At 42.1% G+C, this 13,696-nt stretch overlaps 1 protein-coding gene and 1 long non-coding RNA gene across 2 annotated transcripts in view; both read right to left on the reverse strand.

Moving 5' to 3' along the window:
* Positions 1-4,178, reverse strand: part of LOC137427617 (troponin T, cardiac muscle isoforms-like) — a 30,712-nt gene extending 26,534 nt beyond the window's left edge. Inside the window, exons 1-4 of the mRNA XM_068117225.2 lie at positions 3,953-4,178; positions 1,768-1,783; positions 964-1,027; positions 753-869 (exon numbers count right to left, since the gene is read on the reverse strand). Coding sequence (XP_067973326.1) covers positions 753-869; positions 964-996 — 150 coding nt within the window. The 5' untranslated portion in view covers positions 997-1,027; positions 1,768-1,783; positions 3,953-4,178. The remainder of the gene's footprint in view (positions 1-752; positions 870-963; positions 1,028-1,767; positions 1,784-3,952) is intronic.
* A 4,140-nt stretch (positions 4,179-8,318) lies between these two features.
* Positions 8,319-13,696, reverse strand: part of LOC137427620 (uncharacterized) — a 5,693-nt gene continuing 315 nt past the window's right edge. The window contains exons 1-3 of the long non-coding RNA XR_010984533.2: positions 13,575-13,696; positions 12,535-12,561; positions 8,319-8,336 (exon numbers count right to left, since the gene is read on the reverse strand). The exon at positions 13,575-13,696 is cut by the window's right edge and continues 315 nt beyond it. This is a non-coding gene — a long non-coding RNA (uncharacterized LOC137427620). The remainder of the gene's footprint in view (positions 8,337-12,534; positions 12,562-13,574) is intronic.

Raw genomic sequence — 13,696 nt, forward strand, 5'->3', positions numbered from 1 at the left:
GTTCCCAGGTACCACAAAAACGGCTAAACCGATCGCAACGAAATTTTGAGTGGGTAATCCTGGGACCCCTGGTGTTGGGCTAGTGGCAAGGGTGCCGGCTTAGGATCCTAGGATCCTGGGTTCGAATCCTGGTCGATCGCTGAATTAACGCCAGGGGGGTTGACTCAGCCTGCTCATCCTTCCGAGGTCGGCAAATTGAGTACCAGTTCACTGGTAATTCCCTGTTTGTCGTAAAAAGGCGACAAAAAGGGTTGGCGGCAGGAAGGGCATCCGGCCGTAAAACATTGCTTCAAAAAGGGGACCAAAAAAAACAACAACAACCACGGTCCCCGAAAAAGGCCAACCCCCGCTTGCGGGGAAAAATGGCCTCTAAAGGTGTTTTTTTTTTGGTTTTTAAAAAAATCCTGGGACCCCCTGGAGTAAAATAGGCTACATTGCTTTTCCAATTTTTTTTCAAATTTTTCCAATTTCCCATTTTTCCAGTTTTTCCAAACACGATGGAATAATATTCACCGATATGAACAGTGATGTGGCTTTTATTGAAATTTTACAAATACTGTTTAGATTTTGATGATTTGCGTGTGATATGATTCAACGGATGTTTATATAAATCGTTTAAAATAAAAAAATCCTTCAATTTCTGATATTTTGCCTTTTCATTTGGGCCTCCCAATTGGAGCCCCGCCCGTAGGGCGGGTACCGTTGCTAGTAAAGATTAATGCAAGCGAGGAAGCGAAGACAAACAGACTCACGATGCGTTCCTTCAAAGCTATGAGCTCTTCTTCCTCTTTCTTTCTACTCTCAAAGTGGGTTTCAATCAGGGTCTGTAACTCACCCAGGTCCTTCTCCATTCGCTTTCTATGGATGTCCTGTTCGGTAACAAAGCATGGCGGGTGTTAGACAACGACGATTCCATGTGCGATCCACATGATTTAGGTCAAGCGTTAGGTCGGAAGAGCTTACATCAAAATCCACCCTGCAGTCTCCATCAGGCATCTTGGGAACCGTTAGCTGAGGAACTACGAACCTGGCAGGTAGAAACAGCCCCTTTAAGTACACATGAACTGAGCTTGTGGCATGAGGACAGATTTATCCATGATTTCTGATATCAGGATTTGGCCAAACATAGAAACTGTTGATTACATCAGTCATTTATACAGGCAAATAAGCAGTTCAAGGGTTAATTTAATGAGGAAATGATTAAGACGGTACTTTTTTATGGCCTGGAAGTTGGTTTTTAATCCTAATTGGTGGGAAATGTTTAAGAGGTGGGCAGCCTAATGTTGCTCGGTGCTTCACAGGTAGGGTATTGCTTCGTAGGGCGCACCGCCCTTCGGAGAGGAAGTGAAGCCGGTTGGCCCATCAACTCCCAAACGCCGATGGACGCAAAGGATCCTATGGGGCCTTTCAAAAAGAGTAGGCAAATGCTTCCAGGTGCCCTGGGCAAATTCCAATTCTCCGTTATGAATGCCATGAGGAAAGTAAAGGCAAACCACCGTGTGCATTCCTTGCTGCGAAACCGCTTTGGTATCCGCTGTTCTCCCTCGAAGGAGTCTTTGGACATCCGACCGACTCCATTGCTGGAGAAATGTTTGCAGCTAATCATATATGTATTTTTCCCAACTTTTTCCCATTTTTTCCCCCAAATTTTCCTTAAGAATATTTTGCCTGTGTTGTATTGTGTTCACACCGTTGTTTGTGCATTTCAATATGGTGTGTCTGTGTGTTTATGTATCGCAAAGAACAGGTGTCCTCAATCAAACTCACTTGGGCTTGGGTTTGTCTGCAGAAAAGAAGGAAACAAACAGAGAGAGGTGTGTTAGACCTTCTTCATTATAATCTACAGCAATCTCTGTAAATATTTAACGGTCATGTTCTCTCCACTTAGTGACTACTATTGAGCAGAAAAATGGCCAGAAAGATATCTCTGCCCTCTATTATGGCAGAACACCAAACCGAATGAATGCAACGTAAGCAAATAGGCACTTAATAACGAATTTTGCAGCTTTGGGCAGGTGTTCTGTTTTTATCGTGTTGTTTACAGGCCATCTGTCTATTACAAAGATTTACAAGAACGTTGCTCAGTAGAGCGCATACCTCCACCATGCTGAACAGTTTACGTTTTGTATCCCACTTATAGGCCGGATCTGGATTTGGACCTGAACCAAAATCTAATTGGCTGATTCTTGTCACCTAATGCTTCAGTCACATTTGGCTCGGTGGCCGTAGGGTCTAACAAATCTACGGCCACTAGCAATTATAGGGCGGCCGCAGTATTTCCACGGTCACACAATGTAGCAGTCACATATGTTTTTATTTATCGGGTAGCCGCACGGGGTATTTAGAAATTGTGGAGACCGAAAACGTGGGGGTGCCATACGGTCTTTGATTTGATGTCGCACGGTGACCTTGGGGCGTCCCTGCGGCGGCCATAGAATTTTCAAGGCAGACGCAAGGTAGCCTCAAGGTGTCCGCAAGGCGACCGCAGGGGGGCCCTAAGGCGAACGTGCGGCTAGACGGACGGTAACGAGTGGGTATATATACCAGTTCTTTTTCATATGTATATCGTCGTCATGGCTACGGCTTGTCGAATTGCTACGGCCACCCTAGAAATGAAAAAAGTTATAACTCCGCGCTATAATTCCACGGCGACCCCTACGGCCTGTAAAAGATAGCCATACGCCCTAGGGCCACCCTGCGGCCACCTCAGAAACTCTGCGGCTGCCGCACGTTTCTGTCAATTTAGGGGGGGTACGGCCGCCGTATCCTAGCCGTAGAGCAAATGTGACTGAGGAGTAACCAACCAAGTTTTGTCATAATCCGTCCACAACATTTTGAGATATCCTATTCACATCAAACAAACAAACAGAGACAAGCAGGGGTGAAAACATATCCTCCATCCACCTCCAGTGGTGAAGGTAATAAAGAAGCATATCTGGGAGTAGGTTGTTTGGGATTTGTGCACACAATGGCCTTCTCTTTTCGAGAAATGCCTTGGGATCTTTAAGTTTCACAACCTAAAATACGAACAGGACCGCCATAAAGTCATTGCAGATCTTGCGCCAAGATGGCGTTTTTCGCCGGATTCCACGAAACGTGGGGCGGAACCAAGACCAAGACAGTTCAATGGCAAACCTGATATAAAGTGAGCTGTACCTCAACTTACAATACCAGGCCTAAGATACTTCCATGGAAACTTCCCCATCCAAGTCCCAGCTAGGCTCTACTCTGTTTCGTTTCTCAGACACGCAGGAATTTACCTGTGTAAGGTAAACATCACAAGCTAGGTACAAAAATGGTGGGATCTTGTCGCCATACTTTTCTCTTTTCCAGGAAATACCACTCCTCTTTCTCCCGTGTCTTTTCTCTTTTCCAGGAAATACCACTCCTCTTTCTCCCGTGTCTTTTCTCTTTTCCAGGAAATACCACTCCTCTTTCTCCCGTGTCTTTTCTCTTTTCCAGGAAATACCACTCCTCTTTCTCCCGTGTCTTTTCTCTTTTATGCATTGTCTTAATTCCATGGGCGTCGGATGCTTTGAAAATGTGGGAGGGGGGGACATTGCCTATCTGAAACATGAAACGCAGACGAATTGTCAAATTAAGCTTCACAAGAGCTGGCAGGCCAAACAAGTAGCAACCTGAAAAGACATTCCACTTGAGGAAACATGCGGCACACCTGTAGCACCATGTTACCAAACACCTTACAGTATCCCTGTATAAAAAGTGGGGGGCACTTGTCCACCCCCCCCCCCCCCGTCCTCCACCTTTCGACGCCCATGCTTAATTCCCACGTAACTTGCCCTTCCTGTGCACATGTGATATGCAGATGGCCTCTAAAACAACTAAACAATTCCAGTGACCCAAGAAAACTAAAGTTATATCCATCGTAAGACAACATATCAAAGTTAATGGGGTTGGGTAGATGAGGATCATTTGATTTGTGTACACTGACCTTCATCTTCTCCTATAGGGAAGGCCGGTCATGGGTCGGACCCAGCAAGAAGGGAGGCAAAGGAGAGAAAGAGAAAAAGAAGTTTACGACAGGTACGTCTTAAGTTTGAAAAATGCCTTGAAGGTCAAAGGTCTTTGGCATCAAGTTCACAGGGTCATAGACACCCCTGACGCAGGTGCAGCGCCCCACAACAGTCTCAGTCGCGACGTTTGTGCCAACTATCTCTTACGACCTCCTGCGATCATTTCGCGGAAAGGTTTCCTTGGATTACTCTTATAATTTCCTGGAAGTCTGATTGGATTTAATTCCCGGTAGATTGCACGCCATTTTGGATAGCATGCAAATAGTTGTCAACCTCAAAAATCAGCAAACTGGAAAGGGTAAACCATTTCAAGCATGTGAACCCCACAAATATTTGAACAACACCGATGTGAGCGAGCTGTTCATCTTTGTACCGCGATCGGTTACTTTTCAGATCGCTGAACCCTGATCTGTGCTTCTTGCTCATACTTTGCGAGTCTTAAGGCCCTGTCTTTGAGCACTTTACCTGAACCAATTGATCTGCTTGACCCAATTGAAATACACTACTTTATCCTTACTATAATCCATGGACCGGTGTGTGTATGGGTGTTTTTGTCGCGCTAATCCTCCTACAGTTCTGGCATGGTTACATCCACATTTGCTACATAGGATCAGCATGACCCCAATTAGTGTACAGTCACGGCCAAAAATATTGGCACCTTTGCACTTTTTTCAAATAACTTACAATTTTCTCCAAAGATAAGTTGATATTGACAAAAGTATTTGGTCTCCACAACTCTTTATTTCACTGTTAATATTACAGAACCTTTGTTTTTTGATTCAGAACTTGATATATCTTTTTAAATCAGAAAATAAAAAGACATCGCATTGCCAAAATTATTGACACCCTAGACTTAATATTTGGTAGCACGGCCTTTGGACAAAATAACTGCAGTCAAGCGCTTCCTATAGCCATGAATGACCTTCCTCCACCTCTATACTGGCAGTTTGGCCCACTCTTCTTGTGCAAACTGCTCCAGTTCTCCCAGATTTGAAGGGTACCTTTTCCCAACTGGTATTTTCAGATCTCCCCACACGTGTTCAATGGGATTTAGATCTGGACTCATTGCTGGCCACTTCAGAACAGTCCAACGTTTTGTCTTGAACCATTCCTGGGTGTGTTTTGAAGTTTGTTTGGGGTCATTGTCCTGCTGCAAGACCCATGACCTTCGACGGAGACCCAGCTTTCTAACACTGGGTTGAACATTGTGCTCCAAAATGCCTTGGTAATCTCCTCATATTTAATGATGCCATGCACACATTCAAGGCACCCAGTGCCAGAGGCAGCACAGCAACCCCAAAACATCACTGAACCTCCTCCATGTTTGACTGTAGGGAAGGTGTTCTTTTCTTTGAAGGCTTCATTTTGTTTTCTGTAAACATAGAGATGATGTGCTTTTCCAAAAGCTCTAATTTGGTCTCATCTGTCCACAGGACATTCTCCCGGAAGGATTTTGGCTTGTGCAGGTGTGTTTTGACAAACTCCAGTTGGGCTTTCTCAGCAGTGAGGTCCTCCTGGGTCTTCTACCACAGAACCCCCTTTCATTGAGTTGGTGACGGATGGTGCGAGTTGAAACTGTCGTACCTTGTGTCTGAATGTCAGCTTGAATCTGTTTGGCAGTTGATGGAGGTGTTTTCTCCACCATTCGAACAATCCTTTGCTGCAATCTTCGATCAAGTTTTCTCTTGCAGCCACATCCAGGGAGGCCATGGGCCTTAAACTTCCTGATAACATTGCGTACAGTGGACACAGCAACATCAAGGTCTCTGGAGATGAAAGTGTAGCCTTGAGATTGTCCATGCTTGGCTACAATCTTGTGTCTGACGTCCTCAGACAATTCTCTGGTTTTCTTTCTTGCCTCCATGCTCATTGTGGTACACACAGTGACGCAAAACAGCAGAATGACTCCTATTCTCTATTCAAACTGGTTGAATCAGTGATTTTTATATTGCAGGCACCTGCAACTCAACACAGGTGAGTTCAATTCCAAAGTAAAGGAGAATCGCCTGCTTGAAATCTAATTATTTCTATCAACTTCTAAAAGGTGCCAATAATATTGTCCGGGCCATTTTAGGAGTTCTGTGTGGAATAAGCTAAGATTTAGTATTTTTTTCAGCTTTTTTGTTTTGTTCCACTGCAAACCAAAGAAAGACATATGTGGATACCAAAAGATTTTTTTATTTAAACAATTTTCTTGAAGAAATTGTGTATTATTTGAAAAAAGTGCGAGGGGCCCAATATTTTTGGCCATGGCTGTATATAGGGATGTTTAATGCATTCTAATTTTCTTGGGAATATGAGAATGATTTCAGAGCAGACTATAGTTCCAAGTAATGATTCCCATTGGACCGTATTTTTTTTTTTTTTTTTTGTATACAAGATCGAGGCTCGTATTACAGGGAGAACTTGCAGAACAAGTACTACAGTGCCTTCAGAAAGTATTCACACCCCTTGACATTTTTCACACTTTGTTGTGTTGCAGCCTCAACTTAAAATGGAATAAATTGAGATTTTTTTTTTGTCACTGATCTACACATAATAGCCCAAAATGTGAAAGTGTATTTTGTTTTTTAGAAATTCCTCCACCGTGCAGGGCCGCCATGTTTGGCTGGAAACGAATTGCATTGTGGGTCTATTCAACAAAATAAAAGTGCTTTGTCCTGCCACGTCTTGCCTTTTGAAGTGCTGCACAATTTTGGAGCACATCGTCTTGACCTCCTTTGTTCTCCCCTTTAGCTTTGTTGGGCAGGCGTGAGCAGTCGGCCTCGCCAGCAGGGTTATGGGCGTGCTGAGACTACCAATCGAATAATTGTCCGTTATTCCATTCGTGTTGATGAGTTTTTGTCCGCTCCAGAGAAAGTGGCAGGTTTGCTTAGGAGTTCAATTCCAATGGCGCTCTCTTTGTCTTGTGTTGTGCCAAAAGTATTTAAATGCCAAATGGTGCAACATGCTGACGTGCGGCTTCTTTGGATATCCATCAGTTCAGGGTAAAGTCGTGATTGATAATAACTGTACTTCAATTTTGCATTCAAGTTCACGTAACGGAAATGGTACTGTACATTATATATACTAGGGCGTGCCCGTACGTGGGTGCAAAAAAACATGCGTGCAAACAACAACAACAAAAAAAAACTTTGAAACCACGTGGCAGTAACGACCACAGAACCCCCCCCCCCCTTCTATTTACATGAAATGGTTTGGTCCATTCGCAAAGCCAAAGCGAACAGTTGGTAAATAAATCGCCATAGCTCGGTAACTACTTCTCCGATTAATATGAAACCTTGAAAAGGCACATCCTCAGGTCCCCAGCAATATACCTGGCAAGTTTCAAGTATATCGGACCCGTGGTTGTCGAGAAACAGCGGTCACAGACAAACAAACACACAGATTACTGGAATTATAGATAGACTAGGGCATGCCCGTACTATATATATATCTAAAATTATATCCCCCCCCCCTCTATTTACATGAAATGGTTTGGTCCATTCGCAAAGCCAAAGCGAACGGCTTGCGAGTACGGTGACAATCCCCCCCCTCTATTTACATGAAATGGTTTGGTCCATTCGCAAAGCCAAAGCGAACGGCTTGCGAGTACGGTGACAATCCCCCCCCTCTATTTACATGAAATGGTTTGGTCCAAAGCGAACGGCTTGCGGAGTTTGGTAAAGAAATCGCCATAGCTCGGTAACTACTTCTCCGATTAATATGAAACCTTGAAAAGGCACATCCTCGGGCCCCCAGCAATATACCTGGCAAGTTTCAAGTATATCGGACCCGTGGTTGTCGAGAAACAGCGGTCACAGACAAACACACAGACACACAGACACACACACACACAGAGATTACTGGAATTATAGATAGATTTAAAAAAAAATCCTCCACTTTTAAGGAAAGACAAGCCTGGTGTTGGCTTAGCGGTTAGAGTGCTGGCTTGGGATCCGAGGATCCTGGGTTCGAATCCTGGTCGATCGCTGAATTAACACCAGGGGGGTTGACTCAGCCTGTCACCCTTCAGTGGTCGGCAAATTGAGTACCAGCTCACTGGTAATTCCTTGTGTGTCGCAAGAGGTGACTAACAGGGTTTGCGGCAGGAAGGGCATCCGGCCATAAAACATTGCTTCAAAAAGGGGACCACGGTGCCCGAAAAAGGACCAACCACCACTCTGCGGGAAAAATGGCCTCTAAAGGTGGTGGTTCACTTATGTTGGTAGATTTTAATCTACTTCATGAAATCAAGGTAAGTTTAGCAAGGAGAAATGATAAATTAAGAAAACGAGTTTCATACTTTACCTCCATGAAGAGCTGAGGGGAATTGAATATTTGGGGAGGAGGGGAGGAGGGGAAGGTTGGGGTAAGGTAGACACACAAACAATGGGTTAAACAATTGTCTTGTTTATTATTGTACCAGGATAGTTCACCGCATTGTGTGCTGAACTTAGACGTATCATGTGCTCATGATTCTGATATGATTAAGTTGATGCATCTTAAAGAACCCCGTGAAAGTGCTGATTAAGCAGACTGTCTTCTCTGCTTGCATTGCTTTGATTAAGCTGACGTGGATTATAAATCCCACTATAAACCTTATAGTTCCCTCAGTTCATCTATCCTCCTTCTATCCACACTCTTCACTCCTGCAATCCCCCCGACCCAGTTGTTCTCGCAAACCTGCAGCCTCTGCTGTTATCTCAGGAGTTGTTGTTCTTGTTGTCCCATCACAGGTTCATTTATTCTGATGGATTTTAGCATTTTGGGGAGAATTTGTTCCAGAAATCGGACAATTTGAAACAATTTTATTCGTGTGGAAGCAGAAACCTCATTGTAAGTAAGCATTGGTTTTGATGTGGATTACAGTGTTTGGTGAGGAGGAGGGAAAGGAAACAATAGTGTTGTGAATTCAATTACACAATTTTTCAGGTCAGCTCATGAAATTTCCATCAGACGTCATAAGTAATTATATTATTGTATTCTTTTTACTCATAGGTAATGATAAGTAATCATATTATTTTTACATTACTATTATTACCCCGCACACGTGAAGTGAAAGGCGGGGTTAAGCAAATGGATCATTTTTGTCTGTCTGTCGTGTCTACACACGTCAGTTTATGATCGAGGAACAACTTCATTTCAGTTGAATTTTGTACTTTGAACCTGAATCGGAAAAAGAACCTGTAGTTTAGCAGTACTTTGGCCCTGAATTTGACCAATCGTGCACACGCACAGAGGGTTTATCTTGCAGCCACATCCAGGGAGGTTGGCTAGAGTGCCATGGGCCTTAAACTTCCTGATAACATTGCGTACAGTGGACACAGGAACATCAAGGTCTCTGCCTGTCTGGCAGTCAAACAAAAAAAACATGGAACTTACTATTTTAAGGATGTCATAAAGGACACAAACAACAGGCGCCAAGTACTAATGTAACGTGTTAAATAAGGTGGTGTAAAAGATGCGACATCAACGGCGGTAAACTAAAAAAAAAAAATTCTACAACCTTTAAAATCTTTATTTTATTTTAAGTGAATTATATATTTGAACACTGGAGTACCAAAATCGCCTTCTTATCACTTTTCAACCCTTCCGTTTAGCAGTACTTGGACAAAATATTATGGCATGTTACGTCATCTCGACCAATCAAATTTGAAGTCGTCATCTCGACCACCTTCTAATCCTCTCTACTAGTACGTAGTACCCAACTGCAAAGCCGCAATGAGCCGGCGAAGCCAAAGCCTCTTGCCACTATTTTACCCATCACTATGGCATCAGTAGGTTAGGTAGTTGGTAGTAGGTCAGGTAGTTGGTAGTAGGTAGGTGTAGTCGGTACCGTACCCAGTTCAAAATGGGTACGGTACCGACTGGGTACGGAAATGGGTACGGATAATGCACCGAATTATCCAAAAATAATTCATCCAGAATGCATCCATTTGCATTCTGGATGAGATTAAAGTTTATAAAATTTCCTTCTTGATCAATTCGGTGAATTCCGTCTCAACTTCGGATATTTCCGGCCGTGAAAAACTATCCCCTACGGCCGCGAGATTTCTAAAAAATAATTCTTCGTCAATTTTAGAATATTTGACGCCGTTTTCAGCGTCCGAAATGTGGTAAAAAGCTTTTTTGAAATATTTTTTCAAATTCTCGAATCTCATTGGTTCCGGTAATTGGTGACGATTTTCGTTGAAGATAACCGGGGCCCGTGTGGGCCCGGGTAACGAGGTTGGTCTTAAAGTATTTTAATTACAAATTAGAGGTGCATAAGATTGTGAATCAAACAAAGACGGGTGAAACAAACTCCTATTGAACCTTTTTCAATTTGTTATGCATACTTCCGCATCCGCAAGATGGCGGCCTCCATTGAGCGATTTGGTGCGTCAAAGCTTCGAAATTCTCAAGCCAAGGGATCCAGCATAATCTGGTTTTTCAACATAATACGTACGCGTTCATTCACAACACCGGCTTTGCCGGCTACTATTTGATTTGACACAGCCACTTCCTAGTCTTCGCGAAAAGCAGGGTTAGGCATTTGGTTGCGTCCGTGTGGCATATGTGCGTACATGTGGCATGTCTGCATATTTAAAATTCATCTTCTTGGCAACCGTTGGTCCGATTGACACGAGATTTAACCATAGGTGCACCTCTGCCTGTAGAATCTTCTTATTCATAATTATGACGTCCAAGGTCACGTGGTATGGACGCCATCTTGGAAAAACGTTACACCTCTATATCTCCCAAACCGCTCAATGGAAAAAGTTGAAACAAGACTCATTGTCAAGTACTCCCCATGAGAAATAAGATATGTTGTTGATGATGTCATCGGTGCCTTCATTATGACGTCATAATTCGACAAGTACAACGCTTGATCTGATCAGTATGAAAAAAAAGGTTCCTCTGCAACTATTAGTCTGATGGACACGAAATTTGTATCATAGGAGCACCTCATCCTGTAGAATACTTTAATTAAATTATGACGCCATAGGTCACGTTATACAGGCGCCATATTTGAAAAACCGAAAAAGTTGCACCTCTATATCTCCAAAACCATTCCATGGAAAAAATTGAAACGTGGCTCATTGTAAAGAAATCAGCATGGGGAATAAGTGTTGTTAACGATGGCCTCATTGGTGCCTTCATGATGACGTCATAATTCGACAGTTACAAAGCTTAGTCTGATCAGTTTTAAATTTATTGAGCGTGATCTATGCAACAATTATATTAGAGAATATAAATTTATGATGTCTGGCAGCCATATTGGTCTGGCAGCCATATTGGATCAAAGAAAAAAAACCTTTCAAAAACAGAAGAGTTGGCTCGCACCAAGTTGACTGCACAGGGTAAGTATTCTATGAATACCATCTAGTTTCTTCTTGATTTAAAAATGCCTCCTAGACCTAACTGTACTTGCAATCTGCATTAATATTAATTTTTAATTTTATTAATTCATATTATTTAATATTATTAAATTTTTATATTATTATTAATTTTTAATTGATATTAACAATAATTAATAATACAATTAATTAATTAATATTAATTTATATTATTAATTTATATTATTATTAATATTATAAATATTAATTTATTATTTAATATTATTCTTTATTATTTTAAAATTATGATTTAATATTTTATTATATTTAATATAGTATTTATTAATATTAATTAATATTAATTTTAAAGTTTCCCTTTAGAAGTGACCTTTATCTGGCTATCCTGCTTGCATTCACAGGGATGAATATTTTTTTATCATGAAAGGTGTACCCATGAACTAATAACGTAAAACCTGATAATATATAATGATTGTAGTACGGAAGTGTGAAATTGGTGAAGCTGAGGTTAAATATCATTCACTCAAAATAGGAGTAAATATATGACCGTGCCTCCAAAATCGTTCCCAAAGGCCAAATTTTGCCAAAAGCCAACCAAAATTTGTCACTGTCCCAAAGGCCAAATCTTGTGATAAAATACCATGCGATCATAGAATACCTAGCCTGGTGTTGGCTTAACTTAACGGTTAAGGTGGCTAGCTTGAGATCTTAGGGTCCTGAGTTTGAGCCCCTGTTGTGTCGTTGAATTAACACCAGGTGGGTTGACTCAGCCTGTCATCCTTCCGAGGTTGGCAAAATGAGTACCAGATGATTGGTAACAGGGACACTGCATCAACGGCACAGCCGCGTCCCCAGAAAACGAATTTGACGCATACCTACCTACTAGCGAAGCATCAGGATGACATAGTTGCAGATATTGAATCAAAGCTCAACCAAGAAACTTGGGGGAAGTGGGGCCGGGGCGGGGCAAGCTATAACTGCCCTATCATACAACATGTCATTTAATATGTGAAAGGAGGTTGTTACATTTTATTGAATTTGATGTATCCGTACACATTATGTCGTAACTATAAAAAGTGAAGCCACTTGCACTAATGCACCGAAATGCAATCCATTAGACACCACAGATGTCACAGGATCTATAAACAAAGAAGAAAGTGCAATTTACTAATGGCATTTACCTGCTCGGCCTTCCGCTGTATCTCCAGCTATTTGGTGGTGGGGTAGGTGGGGGAAAACAAGCAAATTGAATGAAACAACGGTTGGCAGAAATAATGGAGGAAATGCTTAGCGTAAGAAAGGGCTGGGGCAGTGGGGCAGGTCATCAAAGGCACAATCAGATCATTTGGATTTTTAAAATAAAATGGGGAATTTTCTTTTCTGTTGAATTTTTTTCCTTCCATATTTGTATTTATTTAACGGAGTCGATTCCAACTCTCGAGTTATTGCTGAATTCTGGACAAACTACAAATTTCTGCCAAAATCACCTTCGTGTAAATCCTGGCCAGCCAGTTCATGAAAGACTTGCACTTCAACATTCCCCAGCCAATTTAATGAGTAGGTGGGAATAATTGCGGCCATTTCGGCAGAACAGCCAACTCATGGCATTCCTTTGGAAGGGCAACATGATGCAAAAACCCATATGTCTCAGCTCAATGAGCAGGGAAGCATTCCTATTACTATGGGATTTGCTCATGGAGCGTGTACTCTTGGCCCGAGTCTTTCACGAACGGGCTGACCAGGTCTGATATTAGACTGGGACAGAAATTGGTCACTTATTCAGGGTTCTCAGGGGCATGTTTGTGTTTGGTGTCAGAAGTGGGATGTGGTCGTTCACAAAACATGGAACCATGCACAAACATGGAGCAGGAACATATAGCATTACATTACACGTATTCTTCTCCGAAGACACCACGGGATATTTAACATTCACCAACTAATGTCAGATGGAACACGCAGATTCGCATCTCATCCAAAAGCCCCGTCTGTACAAGTTATCAAAACTAAGATTCGTGTTTACTCAACGATTTGAACCCAGCTTTTGGTTAAAAAGTTTTGGCCATACGCAGTCTCTTTTAGTACGCCAGGAAGATGTTTTTCTTTCAATTTGGGTCAATCTGTTTTTCACATTAATTTGCAAGCCATTTTATTTCATCATCTAATTATGACATTTAATATGTTCGAATAAGAAGACTACAGCACGGATGATGTTTTGAATCACCTTGTTCTTCTTCCTCTTCACCTGGAGCGCAATCTTCAGGTACTTCTTCATTTTCCTCATTCTCTCCTGCATTTTCATGCTCCTCTTCATTTTCTCCTTCATCCTCTTCAAATTTTCCCTCT

Source organism: Myxine glutinosa, chromosome 5, assembly GCF_964187855.1.
Source record: "Myxine glutinosa chromosome 5, kmMyxGlut1.1, whole genome shotgun sequence".
NCBI classification, from domain to species: Eukaryota; Metazoa; Chordata; class Myxini; order Myxiniformes; family Myxinidae; genus Myxine; species Myxine glutinosa.